The sequence below is a fragment of the Carlito syrichta genome, unplaced genomic scaffold, assembly GCF_000164805.1.
Source record: "Carlito syrichta isolate Samal-C Ts95f unplaced genomic scaffold, Tarsius_syrichta-2.0.1 Scaffold316427, whole genome shotgun sequence".
Lineage (NCBI taxonomy): Eukaryota > Metazoa > Chordata > Mammalia > Primates > Tarsiidae > Carlito > Carlito syrichta.
Genome location: NW_007260523.1, coordinates 1,697,186 through 1,715,919, shown reverse-complemented (window position 1 = coordinate 1,715,919; position 18,734 = coordinate 1,697,186). Strand labels below are relative to the sequence as shown.

The window sequence follows — 18,734 nt, the reverse complement described above, 5'->3', positions numbered from 1 at the left end:
AAGGCATAAGTAGGATGAAAGCTAATTTAATGCTTAACTTTTGGAATTAAAGTACAAAGATACGGAAAAGAAATGTGTTAGCTGTTTTCACTAGTGTATTCACTACTGTGTTCACCACCTTTAATGCTTAATGTGAGCATTAAGGCATGTGAAATTATAATATTCAATCATCTACATCTAAAGTAGGTGACAGAAAACCATCAAACAAAAGTCACAGAAATAATTCAATACTCTCCAAAACCTTTAGTCCAGATTAAATAAAATAATTAGCAAAAATTTCTTATTTCCTTCCAGAAAACTAAAACAAATCAATCTGGGCTCTAGGATTAATTGAAAACATGAGTAAAATGAAATCAATGGACTTGTATCTGTTGAGGGCCCACACATAGTATTCATTATTCTCCTTTCTTCACCAAAATCAAATATCATGAAATGAAGAAAATGATGAAGTGGCATTTGAATACTTCATTTTCACAAGGAATATGATTTCTTCTGTGAATAATTTCCCTCCTTTCCTGATAAGCCCTGAGCCCAGAACTGTGGTGGGCACACAGATGGGGTGACAGACTAGAACTCAGGGAAGTCTGGCATTTGCATACAGCAGGTTGACTCTTACAGAAGAATAGTCTTGCACTTCTCAAAGAGGCATAAGTCAATCTAGTCAACACTACTACTTGCTGAATATTTCTTAATGTTTCAGTGAGAAGTTACTTTTCTGATGAGACTAACTGAGAAACAGATAGGGACAGGTGATAATTCACATAATGTAAGAGAAGTCAAAAAAGATCTTCAGCCTCACAATGGGACAAGTTAATGACCTCTCAGTGTTTCACTTGAAAGAACACCCAGATAGAAACCCAAAATTACAGGGAAGAGTTAGTGATATTAATATATCATTTACTGCTTAACCACCCATGATTGTTAATTATAATGATAAAACTCATTATCTATTGCAAAAAAAGTAAATCTTACAAATGTATATAAACTAAAAAAACAAAATGCCTGCTCTTCCTTTATTCTAATCCCATACCCATGACCTTTTGTTAATAGTTTGGAGTATATCCTTCTAGAGTTTTCTGTGGATATATACATATTTAAATATATAATATGTATATTTTTCTTTGAACAGTATCTTCTCCATTCACTACCTCTAGATCTAGCGTATTGTTTCTCATGATTACATAGAGTTCCATCGCATGGACTCACCATAGTTAATTAAGTATTCTTCTACTAGTAGGCAGATATTGAAGTTATTTTCAGGTTCTCACAATAACAATTGCAAAATGTCTGCCCTTCTTTACATCTCTGTATATTTGTGTGAGTATTTCTGCAGGGCACATTATATAGGACTTACTTCCATGGAAAGCCATAGCCTTGGACCACAAAAGAGACCTTAGCCCAGAATAGCCTCAACTGAGGGGCACATTTTGTCCTCTTCAGTCTGATGTTTTCAACCAGTTCTGATAATTCATGCATTTTACCCTTGTGACAGTGACCTTCCCACAGCTTAACCTAAGAAGGCTTTGAAAGTTCGCCACAAACCCAGACAATGAACTAGCCAGAAAAAGCATTTTCACACAAAAGAGGAATGAAGGAGGAGGAGGAAGAAGAAACAGAAAAGGAAAGACATACATAAACAGCACAATAAAACATGAAGCAGACCCCTGCCCTTCTCATCAGCAGCATGTTTACCATGCCAGAGAGGGAGGCTTTCTGGAAAGGCCTGGACACATACCCAAAGCTCACAGCAGCTTTATGGATGCCAGTCCTGAGAAGAAACTTCCCGTTCTTGATAGACTAGGAAGTAGATACAAATGAGAAACTTTTTAAGATGTCAGGAAGGAGAGCAACATCACAAAATCATGGCAGAAAAAAACCAGTATTACTCACTGGTGTCTTTTCCATTTTCCCCTGCCTGTCTCTACTCCTAAGATCTAACTTAGACACTAACCAGAAGTGGGAAGATGTAAAGAATTTTACTACCAAAGGGAAATCCTGGTTTGAAGTCACAAACTTACAGGGAAGGTATGTCTATTAGCCTAGAGAAGCCACTTGGCTCTGTACACAGAATGAGACTGGAGGCTTGGGGGCCTGGGAAAGGAAGCCCTGATTCCTCAAGTTCTCTGTGCCACCTGGGAACTAAGGACTCATGGTTCAGTCAGTTAATTCCACTGACCTCTGTCTGGGTAAGAGACACAATCATACCTGTCTTCATCTACTTGATATGGATCAGTTGTGATTTCAAATGACAGTGTCAATAAGGGCATTTTGAGATACCTGGAGAGAAACACATTGAATTGTTTTACAACTACTGGCCGAAAGCCACAAAAGGAAGACACTGGAAAAAGTCAAATGGCTCAGCAAAAGCAAATCAGCACTCATGGAAGGTAACTCAAGAAATTTGCCATCCATCACAGAAAGAATGTCATAGAACACAACCATGCTACATGTGTGGCTTCAGGTCTGATGGAAGAAGATAACTGCAGTGAGCAAACACTGTGTATTCAATGTGCAGGAACACACACACACACACACACAAACAAACACACACACACACTTGTACATATGCACACACACCCTGAGGTCTCCTGTATAGGACAATTCAAAGACAATAAACTGCAGTATTAACTGTAAGAGATGATTCTTGAGTGACTTGTGAAGACAGAAGTAATTTCTGAAACCAAATGGAAAGAATAAGACTGTGACATAATCTAAACTCAGTCAGAGAAAAGCCAGTATGTGACCCCCTCTTCCAAAGATCTTTGGTAGGTTACAGAGCAAAACTCCTTAGTCCCAACGGAAGGTGTAAATCTGAGTAAGCATGTTGGGTGGGTGGCCAGGGCCTAATCCGACAACAGAGAGGACAAACAGAATTGTATTTTCTACCTCAGGCATTTTTGGCACCAAAACATTGTGACGTGTGAGCTTTTTCCAACATACTGCAGTGATTTATAGGAGAAGGGAGACACACTCTGGCATCAGTGTGTGAAACTTATGACTGCAGCTTCTAAGACCTTTCCTTCTAAGAAAACAGACTTCCTTAAGATAATTAATTCACTAATTAAACTAATATTTATTAAGTGCCATTTATTTTCCATATTCACAAAAACTATTTATGTGATGAGCATAACAATAAGAGTCCAGGGTCTCATGGAAGCTCTGACCTCAGAGGGAGCTAACCTGGGTAAGAGGCTTCAGGGAGGTCTCCCCAGAGAAATAATGTTAAAGCTCAGATGTCATGGAGAAGGAGGAGGCAGTACAACGAAGACTCTGGGGTGACAGGGAGGCAAAAGATCCTGAGAAGAGAGAGTAAAGCACTTTCAAGGGACTTACATGGAAGACCTGTTGAACTGAAAAGCAGAGAGAGTGGGGAGGGATGAAGCACAACGAAATCTGCTGAACTCACTGATTTCACAGCCAACCAGACATCACACTTCATAACACCTGGTTAGAAGACAGTGGACAGATGCCTTGCCTGAGAGGTACGAAGAAATAGCACAGAATTCCAGCCACCTTCAGGGACCTGCCAGCATGCAGTGCTGAGAGAAGGATAAGGCGAGCACTGAGGCAGCAGTCATGCTAAGCCACTGAATGCAGAGGTTTTAGGACAATGTATTAGATCATATTAAAATTCCACAGGTGGTTAAATAGTCTAGAATTGGTCAAATGTTTCATAAACATTTTCTAGGCATGAAGTCATCTCTCCCTTGATGTGTAACCTTCGAGCCAAGAAGCAGGGTTATCATGACAAAGAGAATAACCCTGTCCGTTTAGAGCCCTTTTCCCTCCTCAAAAATCTTTTTGAGATCATAAATTATTGTACATCAGCAGCAGCAGAAAATAAGGCATGAAACAATTTTTCAAAAGCAGCAAAATGGTCTTTGATTTTAGGACATTCTTCACAAACTAGATCTTCTCCCCACAGCAGATAGTGGATGGTAAGGAGATCCATGCACAGGGTGGGCCTTTCAAGCAGTGTGGCTTGTGACCTTTGCCAAGCTCTGAGGGTGGGATCTAATGCACGCTGTTCTTCGGGGAATAAAGGCCAAACCAACCTTGACACTGCCTCTGGGCTGAACCCATCACCTTGTTCTCCTAATCACAGAACTGTTTTCCTCTGCTTCAGGGAAGGCTGCCAGATAGAGGCTGCCTCTGAGACCTCCAGCTAGATGGTTTTCCTGATGAGACAGAACAAAGGGAGAACAGAGCTTCTTTCTCTTTTTTCTGGAAAGGATGGAAACATTATTATCTGGACTTGTCAAGGCCATCCTGATTCACTTTCTTATACTTTCCCTTGTCATGTTTCTTCAGTACTAGTGGTAAACGGGGATTAGAATACAGGGAGGGGAAGTGAGAAAGGGATCGATAGAGGTCCAGGAAAATAAAAGCAAACAAAGCTGGAGTCAGATTGAAGCACCAGAAGACAGGGACAGGTCAGGGGCCATGGGGCAGAGAAAGAAAAGAAAAAGCACCAAGGCAAGGAGGAGGAAGAAAAAGATTACGACAGGAAGATGCACAGAAATATGGAGTATAGGGCTGGGCACGGTGGCTCATGCCTGTAATCCCAGCATTTTGGGAAGGCCAAGGCGAGAGGATTGCTTGAGTCCAGGAGTTCAAAACCAGCCTAGGCAACTTTGCAAGACCTCCTCTCTATCAAAAAAAAAAAAATTAGTCAGGCATGGTGGTATGCACCTGTAATCCCAACTACTCAAGAGGCTGAGGCAAAAGGATCACCAGAGTCCAGGAGGTCTGGGCTGCGGAGAACCATGATAGTGCTGCACTCCAGCCTGGGTGACAATACTGAGACCCTGAAAGAAAGAAAAAAAAAAAAAACTACATAGGAGTGGGAAAGGGCCAAGAGTAGCATGAGAGGAGCCTGAAATAATTACCCAAAGTCAAGGTTATTGACACATCTGTCTTCATTCTCAAACTAAGTATATAAGAGAAATATTTTCATTTTTATCAGAGGAAAATAAATAGAGGCCACATAGTGTAGAGGTTAAGCCCTGGGTTAAATCCCAACTCTTTCATTTATTCCCTGTGTGACCTTGGACATGTTCCTCAACCTCTCTGTGTCCCACGTTCTTCATCTGTTAAATGGGAAAAATAACACACAGTCATTGTGAGAATTTAACAAGGATATACAGTACTTAACACAGGGTTAAGTAGTTGACCACTTACTAACACAGGGTTAGTAGTTGACTACTAAGTAGTCAATAAATTCAAACTATTATTAGAAAAGGACAGTGCCACTCAGCAAAATTATCCTTCAGGGACCTCTACAACTCATTCTCCAATTCCCCACTGTCCAAGAAGGGAGTTTTCACATTATTAATAGACCTCTATTGAAAACTGCTGAGGCCTTCTACAGTTTTCACCATTAGAATGGAGTTTCCGCTGGTAATGACAGATGCAACAAGGCACCAGGAACAGGAAGCAAGCTCCCGCCTGATGGGTCTAATTCAGTCCTCTTTCTTCTTTCCTCATATCCTTCAACCTATCTTCTTCCCCAGGAAACACGTCAAGTCTAACTTCCACATTTCTAACAGCTATTTGGGGACCTTGCTCAGGGTGTTCACTCAGTAATAAAGCAAAGCAGCATGGATTAAAGGCAATAACACCAAATTTTAAAATCTCAGAAAAAGAACAACCTAAAACATTAGTCACAACAGTGATACCGTATCTAGCTCTTCATGTACTTCCGTGGCCTTATTACTATGATATAGCTGGATATGGGAGCAAATCATGGGCATCCAAAACCCCAGTGGTCTTTTCTAAATGCAGGCCTGGGTGGGACGTCCAGATCTTAGAGTCAGGTGGGCCTGAGCTCAAATATCAGACCTGGCACTTTACCGGCAGCTTGATCTCAGGACAGCACATAACTTCTCTGGAGCTTCCGCTTATACACCTTGCTTTACAGGAAGGACAGGATCTCAGTATATTTGTGATGGTAGAAGAAGATACAACTATAAAGCCTAGCAGGATGCCTTGTACAAAGTAAGCACACCACAAGTGGTAGCTAGTGGCAGTGCAGGGTGGTGAGGGTGGTGTCATCATTTTCATCATCTGAAATGCTGCATGTGAACCAAGTGACAAACTCTGATTGTGACGTCTGGGTACCTTTCTCTAACACGTAGAAAACCCTAGAAGATACTCATAGGACCGATTTTTCCTTTTTGAATAATTAATTATCAATGTTGTTTTCCTCTTCCTCTAGTATTAAAACAGCAGCTTCTGCTTGGGGGCTTTCTACTCATGTCCCTTAAATTTAGAATTTTAGTGAATTTTAAGATATTTTAAAGACAGTATCAGACATTTCTATTGACATATAATTCTCCATTACTTTTGTTTTACTTTTACTTTAAATTACTTGCTGGGTGCGATAGCTCACGTCTGTACTCCCAGTACTTTGGGAAGGGGAGGCAAAAGGATTGCCTGAGTCCAGGGGTTCGAGACCAGCCTGGACAATTTGGTGAGACCCTGTCTCTACAATAAATAAACAAATAGCTAGGCATGGTGGTGCACATCTGTAGTTCCAGTTACTTGGAAGGATCGCCTAAACCCAGGAGGTTGAGGCTGCAGTAGCCGTGAGTGTGCCACTGCATTCCAGCCTAGGCGACAGAGTGAGACTCCGAATCAAAAACCAAACAAAAAAACTCAAAACAAAAAATAAAAAGAATTCCTTCAACATTGTAACCTTTTATTCTTCTAAATTTGGAGTGTTAAATCTTGCTTTTGCTCTGTTCTTCAGGAATTACCCTCTAAAAAGAAAAGGAGGATTTTTCATCCTTTTCTCCATTTCTGTTATAATCACGCTGATTAATTTTCCATTGCCTTCTTAGGGTATTTGCATTTGCTGGAGTGAATATTGATTGCAAACTCTCTGGGAAGATTTTTTTTTAACTTTCCACTGTAAAGTTTCCTAGGCAGTAAAGAATCCCAGCCAACTTCCTTTAAAGTATGTCCAGTGTCTTGGATTACTGCTATTTACATGACTCTTTACCAGAGACTGAAATCTGGAGTCACTACTTACAACTTCTGGGAAAAGATTACAAGAATGACATTCATATCATCTGAATGTATGGAAATGAAAGCGGAATGATTTCAACAATTTGAAACACTATATGGTAGTTTGAGAAAACAAAACTTGGCATTCCAGAAGGAAAGTGATGAGAGTCAATTAAAGAAAAAGAAACAGAAGCTATTTCACCATTAGAATAGTCATTAAAGGAAAGAAAGAACACATCATTTCCTGAGGAGTTTTAAACCTCTTTAAACATAGTTATATGTATATAGATGGAGATATCATAATCTCATATAAATTTCAGAGAATGAAGATTCATAGTGCAAAAGCTCTATATGGTTAGTATCCCTACTTTACATTCCCTTCACTTCTGAATATAATGATTATAATAAACCTGCCCTAGAGAGAGTTCTTTTTTTCCATCTGATTCAGATTTTATTATTCTAAAAGACAGCATTTTATCATATGAAAATGTCAGCAGGAAGAGGGCACAGGTGGAATGAAAGTGGGCAGAAATGTTTTCTTCTGTCATAGGAAGTGAGTTTCCTGATTCCTAAATAGTGGCCAGTTATCCTAGAAATAAACACAGCACACCTTATTATATACATCAGTCTAGTCCTAACATCAGAAATCACTGTGTAACAAAGATTCCAACATCTGGAAGCCTTGAAAGTTGAAGTCTTTGCAACTGGAGACATTCTTGTTGTAGCCAGTTAACTTTAGAGGGTCCCAACTCTGTTCAAAGTCTGAACTGGGCATACTCGGGACTGGAATTACAAGTACTCCGCATGTGGGAGTCACTGCACAATCTGGTACTTTTCTAAATGCATGAAGAACACTAGTCAGTTGTGATTCAAGATACCAGAAACCAATCTTTCATTTTGAATGCTTTATCTGTATTTCTATGTTTCTTTAAAGTTCTTTCACTACCCTGAAAGGTTTAGATCTATATTTAGAATTACAGGAAAGACTGCTAACTTGGCACTTGGAAACCTCTATAAAATGTAAGGGTTGCTCTATATTTTAAAGCAAAAGCTGAAAAAACAAACAATATTTGGGTATTTTTCTGTTCAAGGTTAAACTCAAAAGTAATTCCCTGTCCCCAACCCCACCTCCACCCAACTCTGCAAAACTGAAGGCAACTGCTCTAACACAGGATGTTTACTTCCTAGAAAGTCATTGGGTTCCTGCTGTCGGCTTCCCACCTGAAATCACAAGAGAACAGACTCATAGCAAAGGAAAACAGGCATCTTGTCACTCCTTGCGGTACTCCACAATACAATGCTTCAGCTCAGCTCTGTATGACCACACTGAACCGCTCTAATGTCACAACTAATAACAGGCAATCAAAGCCTGTCTGTTTCTTCCAGTTTTATCAAAACTGGTTACACAGTCTTTCCTCTCAAAGGTTCCTCTCAAAAGTCCATTATAATCTTTGGACCATATCTCTGTTTCTGAGATTCAATTTCATTTTTAAAAGGATAAAGAAAAAGCTAAATACATTTTATTTTAGACATCATTGAGCTTGAAAGGACCTCAGAGTGCATATATTCCAAGCATTCATTTTTCAGGTGAAGAAACTGAAACTAAAAGGTGACATGTCTAAGTCAAAGTCACATGACTAGCAAGTGACAGAGTGACAAAGAAGGGCTGGATATGAGTTCTCCAGGCTCCATAACAGGGTCTTTTACTTTCCATAGGGTGCTCTGAACCACCTCAGCATTTGATTCACCTAATTACAAAAAAGGATACAAATAAATAAATTCCCAAATGAGAATGCTCCCATTTTTGTATATAATGGATATTCCTAAATAAAGACAGCTTTCACTTGAGAACTACAGCCTCAACACTGTAGAGCAGGGTTTCTTACCAGGCCCTATTGACATTTAGGGTCAAATCATTCTTTGCTGGGGGACAGGGGAGTTGTCTTGTGCATTCTAGAATGTTTAGCAACATCCCTGGATTCCACCTGCTAGATGCCAGCAGCATCCCCCACCAAGTTGAGACAACCAAAATGTCTGCAGACATTGCCATACAAATGTCTTCCAGGAGATGAATCCGTTGAGAACCGTTGCCAAATAGCCATACCTCCTATGCATCTCTCAGCCATCAGGGCCTTCAATTGTCGCTACAAGCCAGATGCCAGAGGTCTGGGGTGACCGAGGAATTTGCAATACGCTCCATATGGATGGGAGAAGGTGCTTCCCTGCTTTCCTGACAGAAACACAAAGCTCTGACCCTATCTAGGCACAGAGAGGACCAGGAGAGAGGTAACTTCAGAAAAAGAGCAAAAAGATAATAGTGAAGTGAGCTGAGAAACGGCAATGGGAGAAGTGGCAAAACAACAACAACAAAAACCAGTAAGTAAGAAGAAAGGGAAATGAAAGGAAGAAAGAGGTCACCAGTGGAAAGGGATTTTAACATTCCAGAATCTGTAGGACAGAGCTACCCATTATAAAATAAAGTGACATATTTTCATCAGGCATAATTTTTTAAAAGGCAACTCAGTCTGAGGAAAAGGGTCAGGGACTTCCCACCAAGTTATTGTGAGACTTTGGGAAAGGACCATTGTCCCTAGATGATGGAACCCTCAGGGGAGTTCAATGTGAAGCTCTTTGTTTAGGCCTCATATGCTTAAAACTCCAAAACCCTTTAAAATGACTTAGCCTGAAGTTTCACCCACATCAGTGTTCTTGGTGTACAATGAATTTCAATGGGACTTTAAAATAATGAGCATGACATTTTACATCCAGGGTACAATTTTCTTAACTGCTACTTCCCCAAAACCATTTGACATCAAAACACCCCCTGGGAAACAGAAAAGCTCTAGATATTTTTCAGATTGTCACTCTCCTCGGAGTGTTCAGGTGGCTAATTGAATGGTGGCTCTAGATCTGATTCAGTTACAACTTATATGGATAATAGCCTGCTTATTCATGAATCCTGGTCACAAATCTAGGTTACACTTGACAAGCTGGTCACTCAGTTCTTACATATGTCTTCTCTTGTATAGACCCAAAAATACCTATTATAAAAAAGTTATTTTAGGGCAACCCCTTCAGGTCCCCTCCCAATAAATCCTGCTTTCAAAAAAAAACCTCTTTTAAAAAGTCATTATTTTATTAAGTTTTCATGGATAAAAAAAACTTAAACAAACAAACAACAAAAAAAACCCTCTAATCCTATACCTTTCAGACTCTAAAGTGCTTCAGAATCACTTGAGGATCTTGTTAAAATGCAGATTGGAATCCTTTAGGTCTGGGTGGGAGCTGAAATTCTGCATTTCTAACAAGCTCCCAAATGATGCTGTCTGTTTGTAGGCCCATGGTCACACTTGAAGGAAGAAAGCTCTACATCTAATCCATTCCAAAATGTCACCTATCTGATTATACTGTTTCCCTCCCATAAAAACCTATATGACTGAAAGCCCACTGCTTCCGAGGGAAAGTCCAAACTCTCAAGAAGTCAAAGCCCTTCGTGACATAACTCCAGTCTAGCTTCAGTTCCACCAACACCCCTCACCCAACATGTGAAGCAGCCACACCAATTCTGTGTTGTTTCCCAAAATTCCTTTGTCACTGCATTTCCATATTTGGTCCCACTGTTTCCTATGCCTGGACGGCTCTACTACCAAAACCATCACCATACTTCAAGGCCTAGCTGAAATGTTGCCTCCTCCCAGAGGCCTTCCCCAAGCCCTTCTAGAAACAAAGGAATTGTTTCCCCCACCATACTTTGCACTTGGCATTCAAATATCTACACTAGTATTTCTGGTTTTCTGGAAAGTTATGATCTACCTACTAAAATTATAAAACTACACGGAGCCTAAATCAGGAGTTAAAAAAAAAGTTTTCTAACTCTCATATCCATGGCTCCTCAAGAAAAAAGTTAATCAGTCAATCCTCTGAGGAGCTCAAAGTTCCACAGGATCATCCCCCAGACTTTTGGCCAGTGGTCTCAGGCATCCAGGCATACATCCTATCTACTGAAAAGCTTCATTCCTATAGTGGCTCCCACCCCTGCATCATGGATGTTTTCTCAATTTCTCCTAGAACATTCTTATCAGCAAAAAAAAAAAATCTTGAAAACCCACATGGACAATGAAAAAAATTTAAAAACACCCCACCCTCCATCCCATTTCTTGATTCCTCTTTATAGCAAAGCTCCTCCTCTAACAAGACTCACTGTCCCCATTTTGACCCCTTGTGTTCTCTCTTGAACCACACCTCCATCCACCAAAACTGTACTTGCCAAGGGTCACCAAAGACTGCAGCATTACAAAGCAAGGGTCACTTCCCAACCCCTCTTGCCTGATCTGTGGGCAGCATTGAACATAGCTGGTAACTGCCTCCCTGATAGCTTTTCTTTGCTTCTGGGACACAGCTTCTTCTTTTTTTTCTTCTCCTCCATAGCCTTCCCCAAAGCCTTTCCGCTCCAGTCTTCTCTGCTGGACCCTCTACTCTCCTAGCTCTAAACACTGGAGGAACAAGGCTCAGTCTCTGCATCTCCTCTTCTCCATCTGCCCTGAGTCCTCAGGGAGTCACAGCCGGTCCCAGAGTGTTCAATACCACATATAAACTAAGGATGCCAAATGTACCTCCACTCTAGACCTCTCCCTGAAATCGATACTCAGTCAATAACCTCAAAATTAACGTGTCAGTGACAAAATTATTGACACACACTCCCCACCAAGCTTGCTCCCCCGCCTACCAGTCTTCCCTGTCTCCTAACGGCAAGGTTCTGTTTATCAGCTGCTCAAACCCCAACCCTGGAGGCATCCTGGCTTCCTCTTTCTCTCTCACACAGTCCATCCACTCCAGCTTATCCTGTCCCCACCAGATCTCTGCAGAGGCTAGACACCTCCCATGCTACTGTCCAGCCCACACCATCGACAGCCCTCGCCTGGATCTCTGCTCTCATCCTTGCCCCCATCCCCACTGCCACAGTCTGTTGTCCACAGAGAGTCAGGGCAAGCCTTTTAAAACATGTCAGGTCTTAGCATAGTTCTCAGAACCTTCCAAGTGCTTCTCACCTTCCTCAGAATCAAATTCAATGTTCTCCCCCAGGTTCTTTGAGACCCACGTGAGCGGCGCCCTCCCCTTACAAAGTTAGTCCTCTAGCACTTTCTCCAGCCTTGTTCACTTCGCTGTTGTTTCTCCAACACTGTTCTGCCTCTGAGCCTTTTCCATAGTCTCTGCCTAGATATTCACAAGGCGCAGTGTAACCTCATTCAGGTGTGCTCCAATGCCTCCAGGTCAGAGGGCCCACTCCAGGCACCCTATATGAACCTACTATCCTTCGAGACCTAGCCTCCTACCTGGTTTCATTCTTCTTCACTGCTTGTGTGTATTCTGTTCTTTTCTGCTAAAATATAAACTTAATATGAGCTGAACTACTTCTTTTGTTCATTTGTTTTGCTCACTTGGTTATTTTGTATGCCTTAGCACAGTACCTGCATACAGTAGGTGCGCGATGCATTTTTACTGGCTGAATAAATGAATATTGTTAGGTAATCAAAAAATTAGTCTCTGTTCAAATGTATTATGGAAAAAAATCATGGCGACTTTCAAAGGAATAAAAAAACTCTACTTTAAAATATTGCCTTGATTGAGATCTTATAATACAGAAAAAGCACACTCACTTCCTGATTACCATCCTGGATTCTGATGAACTTTGGCTTCCATCCTCTTCATAGTTGGGGCTTGTCAGATTTCCATACCTTTATAGGTAAAAACAGGAAAGCAAGCACAAAAACAGTCAATGGTGTTGGAAAGCAACTCTATTCAGTTTCAACTACAAAATAATGGTAATACTTTTCAAGAGAAATTAAGGAAAGAAATATTTATGAAACAGCATAAAAAATGAGGCGATATTTTTGATAGTTACTTAATGGCTCTATTTGTACATTCTAAACAGAAAAATGATGACATCATACTACTTAAAACTTTCTCTTCATATTTAGCATTGCTTTGAACTTTTAGATTTCATTAGGCTTTTCATCTTGGCATGAGAATCAGGTATACGGGATACCAGAAAGGCAGATTCCTCCTAACCTTTAGCACACAGGACACTCCATTGCCCTTCTGCCTCGTCTACATGAGGAGACATGGTTCTATGGGCACAGCTTCCACACTCACGCCACACAGAAGCATGAAATGATGGCACCAAGCTACATGTGAGAGCCTAGTCCTGCTGGAGAAGGATTATGGCACACCCTGGGCCCTCAAACAAAGGCTGGGATGGAGACAAGGGCTGCAGACCGGAGCTCTTATGCCTCAACACCCAGAGAGCAGCTGTGCTGCACTGAGGTCAGCCATCCAGGGTGGGGGGAGCAGGGTTCTGATGTTTTGGAAAGCAATAGATGCTTAAATTTTAAAAGTTCTCTCATTACAAACTCAAAATGTACTCAATAATTTATCAGTCCTGAATTATACCGTTAGCTGCTCTCCCAGCTTGACCTGTGAGCAAGCCTACTGCGTACACATATATTTCATACTTTGCTTGGCTTAGAATGTACCTTTAGTAAATTTACTATAAATTCTTAAGAAAGAGTCTTCATATTAACTTAAAATGCCTATATTAACTTATAATGCCTAGACTATTTCCGTAGTTTCTCCTTCCATCAGTAAAAAATTCTGAGAGTCCCTGGAGTTTCACAAGCTAGCTGTCTGTCCCAAAGTTTTGATAACAGAAATTCTATAATTGGTGGGTTTACATTTTTTAAAGAGCACACTTTTGTCTTCCACTAATGGGATTAAAGGCCCTAGTACCCTTATGGTTCCTTGTTCCTGGGATTTACAAATCCTTTTAAAAATAAAAGCCCCCCATCTGGTTTGACCGAATGCCAGTCCATCTGGTCTCCCTACCGCCTATACCCGTAGGTTCCAGTTTGCATCCTGAGGCACCAGCTCCCCCATCCACCTGCTCCTTTCTCCAGCTCATTAGCCTTATGGATTTTTTGGCCTCCCAAAGATATTTTCCACTGGTCTCCACCCTCCTCGTTCCTCTTCACTCTTCCCTGCACCTGCTGTTTAGAGAGCTTCCAGGACTGCCCTTTGCTCTTCCTGAGATAAGAACTCAGGCAGATTAAGATTTACTCAACTCTACATGAGCAAGGCAGGGCTGGGAAACAAGATTCCTAGTAAATAAACAGAGTGGGATTGGGGGGCCCTATTCTTGGCCAAGAGCATAGCAAACCATGTCCTCATGTTCTCCCACAATTGGTTCTGAGGTTTATTTAAGTAGGGAAGAGCAGGGTTGGTGAAGTCAAGAGTGGGGCCCTGGGACAGCCCCGTACCTTCAGTCTACCTGACTAGACAGATCTGTAGACCTCTTCTGCCATCCCTCAGTGACCAAATGTGGGACTTCATCTTTGTTTTTGACACACTCTATGGTAGCCCATTAATTATCTCTCTGGTTATCCCGGAAAGTCACATCTTTTATCTTCTGACTGGAAGCTATAAGAGGTAGAAATAAAAGGGGGAGATGCTTATGAGGGAAAGACATATTTTACTGCTCCTGATAATTTTCATTTCGGAGATGATTGCACTAAACATTTCCAGATCTTTCCATTCCTTACTTTAGTGTCTCATACTCTCCTGCTCTTTCCCTGCATTTTTCAGACTCAGAGCTGAGGTGTAGATTTGGATGGTGCCAACACCTGTCCTAGCTCCTCCTCTAGAATGTGATGTCACAATGTGCAATCAGATGATGTCAAGAAAACTAAGCAATTGACACCAATGAGCAAAGTTCTCTCTTGTTAATTAACCTGGTACCATTGACAAGGGCTCAGAAGGTCACACAGATATCCTCCTGGCTACCAGAGTGTTTGCAGGTTCATTATCAAGACTAGAGTGACTGCCCAATAATAATTTGAAGTCAGGCATGGTGGCTCATGCCAATAATCCCAGCATTTTGGGAGATTGAGGCAGGAAGATGACTTGAGGTCAGGAATTCAAGATCAGCCTAGGCAATAGAACGAGACATCAATTCTAGAAAACATGTAAAAAATGTGCCAGGCATGGTGGCATGCCCTTGTAGTTCCAGCCACTCAGGAGGATGAGGTGGGAGGATTGCTTGAGCCCAGGAGTTGGAGGCTGCATTGATCACACCACTGCATTCTCTGCACTCTAGCCTGGGTGACACAGCAAGACCCTGTCTCTAAAAATAAAGTAAAATAATAACAGTAATAGTAATAATCTGGACACCAATAAGAGCCACTGATAATGAGGCATGTGTGACAGAGTATGTGATCCAGTTACTCAGGCTCGAATCTTGCAGATATTCTGATTCTTCTCCACCAACCCACCAGGAAATCCTTTTAGCTCTGACTTTATAACATATCTTGCAACCAAATATGTCTCACTGCTTCCACCCAAGCTCAAGTGACCACTGTCTCTGGCCTAAATTAGTGCAACAGCCACCTAACGACCCTCTGATGTCTGCCCAACAGACACGGCGATCTTATTCAGCATCAATAAGATCATGTCACTGCCCCATTCAAAATCCTCCCATGAAAAGCCAGGCACAGTAGCACATGCCTGTAGTCTCAGCTACTTAAGAGCTGAGGTGGGGGGATCCCTAGAGTCCAAGAGTTTCAGTCTAGTCTGTGAAACATATAGCAAGACCCCCGTAGGAAGGAAGGAAGGAAGGAAGGGAGAGAGAGAGGGAGGGAGAGAAAGAGGAAGGGTGGGACGGAGGGAGGGAGGGAGGGAACAAATGAGCCCACTCACCCTCCAGTGACTTCTATCTCAATCTGAGAAAAGTCTCAAGTCACGGGTAGCCCAAAAGTCTCTAAATGACCTGCAGAGACCTCTGTCCACACCTCGTCCAATTCTGGTGCTAGCTTTCCCCAACCTCACTGGCCTCCTCACTGCTCCACCATTGAGCATCCTCCTGCCTCAGAAAGTGTACTTGATGCTATCTCTTACCACACCTATTCCAAAAGCTCACGCCTTCAGCTCCTCAGGTCTTCACTTAAATATCATTTCATCAGTGAGGCCTTCCCTGATCACCCTATTTAAAATAAAAACCGCCGGGCTCAGTGGCTCAGCCTGTAATCCCATGCTTTGGGAGGCCAAGGTGAGTGATTTGCCTGAGCCTGCGGGTTCGAGACCCACCTGGGCAACTTGGAGAGACCTCATCTCTACAATAAATCAAAAAATTTAGCCGGGCGTGGTAGCGCACGCCTGTAATTCCAGCTACTTGGAAGGTTGAGGCGGAAGGATTGCCGAAGCCCAGCAGGTCCGAGGCTGCGGTGGCCGGAGTATGCCACTGCACTCCAGTCTGGGCAACAGAGACTCCAACTCAAAAGAAAATAAAAAATAAAATAAAATAAATAAAATAAAAACCAACTCCAACATCATTCTCTTCTCTGCTTTCTTTTTCTTTTTCTCTTATGGAAAGGGTCCCACTCTGTTGCCTAGGCTGGACTGCAGTGGCAACCATCATAACTTACTGCAACCTCGAACTCCTGGGCTTAAGTGATCCTCCTGTCTCAGCCTCCTGAGTAGCTGGGGCTATAGGTGCACCACCACACCCACTAATTTATTTTTTATTTTTGTACAGGTGGAGTTTTGCTATGTTGCCCAGGCTGTTCTCAAACTCGTGGCCTCAAGTGATCCCTTCGCCTCAGCCTCCCAAAGTGCTGGGATGATAGGTATGAGTCACTGCACTGGCCTTGTTTTCTCTATAGCTTTTAACATCTTTTAACATACTGTATTTAGTTATTGTGTTAATTGTCCATTAGAACATAAACTCCATGGAACAGGATTTTTGCATCTTTTGCTCACTACTCTTTGGAGCTTAAAACAGTGTCTGGCCCCAGCTGGCCTATGACAGCAATTTGCTGTGAGCAATTGAGCACTCTAAGAGTGGGGATCTGGAAGCAGACGTGACCACGGACCTCCCAACCACTGGGAGGTTCAGATTTGTCTCTGCAAAGGCACCTTCTGGCCTCTTGCTTCTACATACGTCAAATTTGTCTGTACCTTCATTTCTAAGGACTTGGGAGGATAAGAGTTTTAAGGTAGCTGTAATGACTTGAAAAATCTAAAATTCAAATGGAAAAGAAAGTTTTAAGATGTTAAAGCTGAGACCTTGAAGGTATACATAGTATGGAAGTGAAAAAGGAAAGTATAGACACTGTAACAAATGAGATTTTTAGAAGTGAGATCAAATTAAAGAGACTGTAACCCTCTGGAATTCAATAGACTGGGCAGGGATAATTGTTTTGCCACCGCCCCTTTCTTATCATAAAGCAGAATAACGCTTTACAGGAAAAAACTAGACTAGTGCTGAAATCGAGGGTGCTTTAATATTAAGGCTAGGTTCTCTGAGAGTCAGTTATACTAGATTGTTTCTTTGATGTTTCCCTGGACTCTCTCATAGCTTCCCATCAAAAATCAAAAATCAAGTTCAATTCACTTATTCCACGGGAGTAAATAAAGGGTGTGTGTGTGTGTCTAATTAACGGCAGTAGAATAGTTACAGAAAAACCTGTTAACAATGTCACCTCCAATTTCTGCAAAGCCTCCCTGGGATTTGAGATCAAAGCCCTAACCTCTTAAGAAGGCTTACCAAAAAGCAACTGCTTTTCTTTAAATGGTAACTCATAAAACTTAAATTAAAATACAAATTGCCAGAATGCTTTTGACATGGTTTTTCCTGCTATCACAAGGCAAAAGATTTACAAATGTCTCCTAAAATACAACCTTCAGCAATTATTTACTGCAGCCTCAAAACTGCAAAAGAAAGAAAAGAAAAACCCAACATAATGTTTAACTGTATTTAACCTATATTTAAGCAGGAAACTGTTATTTCCAGAGAGGATGTCTATGTTCTTTGGAGTCTATCTGGGAAGATGAAATGTTTAATGTATGTTTGAAGTGGAGGGCCAGGTGTATTTGTGCTTCAAAGTCATCCCAGGGACAGTATCTCTGGTAGGGTGTCTTTTCTACCTTGGTTTCCCAATAGGAAAGTCTCAGTAATAGCAGCCCAGGACAGAAGAAATCTTGAAGCACCTTTCAGGCTCTACCTGATTCTGGCACATGATCCAAGAATAATAGCAGTTAATAATCATTGACAACTTCCTATATGCCAGGCACTGTGTGGAATGTCTTACCTGAATTATTTCATTTAATTCTCATAATAATCCCATAGGGTGGTATTATTCTCATTCCTATTTTCTTTTTTCTTTTTTTTTCAGTTGGAGTCTCACTCTATTGCCCAGTCTGGAGTGCAGTGACACACTCACAGCCAACAATTGCCTCCACCTCCCAAAGTGTTAAGATTACAGGCGTGAGTCACTGTGCCTGGCTCTCAGTCCTACTTTACAGATTAGAAAAATGAGACCCAGAAAGCTTATGTCCTATGCCCTTGAAGACACAACTAATATGTGGAGCAAGGATTTGAACCTTTATGGGCCAACATTACTATCCTACCACACAAGCTTTTGCCATCTTGTTTACTAATTTGTTTATGTCTCTCTCCATCACATCGTAACTCTTTGGGCCATTCATTCATGTACTCCATCATTTATTTTTTTTCACTCATCTCATCCTCATTCAGTGAGTATCATTTATTAAGAACGATTCCAGGTACGATTCTAGACATTGAGAATACAAACAGAAAAGTCCCTGTTTTCTTGGAGTGTACATCATAGTGGAGGAAAGACAGACAAAAACAATTGAAAAACTAGTTAATATACATT

At 41.5% G+C, this 18,734-nt stretch overlaps 1 protein-coding gene across 4 annotated transcripts in view; it reads right to left on the bottom strand.

Moving 5' to 3' along the window:
* The window catches only part of RGL1 (ral guanine nucleotide dissociation stimulator like 1), a 263,517-nt gene that overhangs the window by 50,682 nt on the left and 194,101 nt on the right, over positions 1-18,734 (bottom strand). For all 4 annotated transcript variants that reach the window (XM_008074430.2, XM_008074431.2, XM_021707212.1 and 1 more), the window contains one exon: positions 12,666-12,743. In XM_008074430.2, the coding sequence (XP_008072621.1) occupies positions 12,666-12,743 (78 nt within the window). The remainder of the gene's footprint in view (positions 1-12,665; positions 12,744-18,734) is intronic.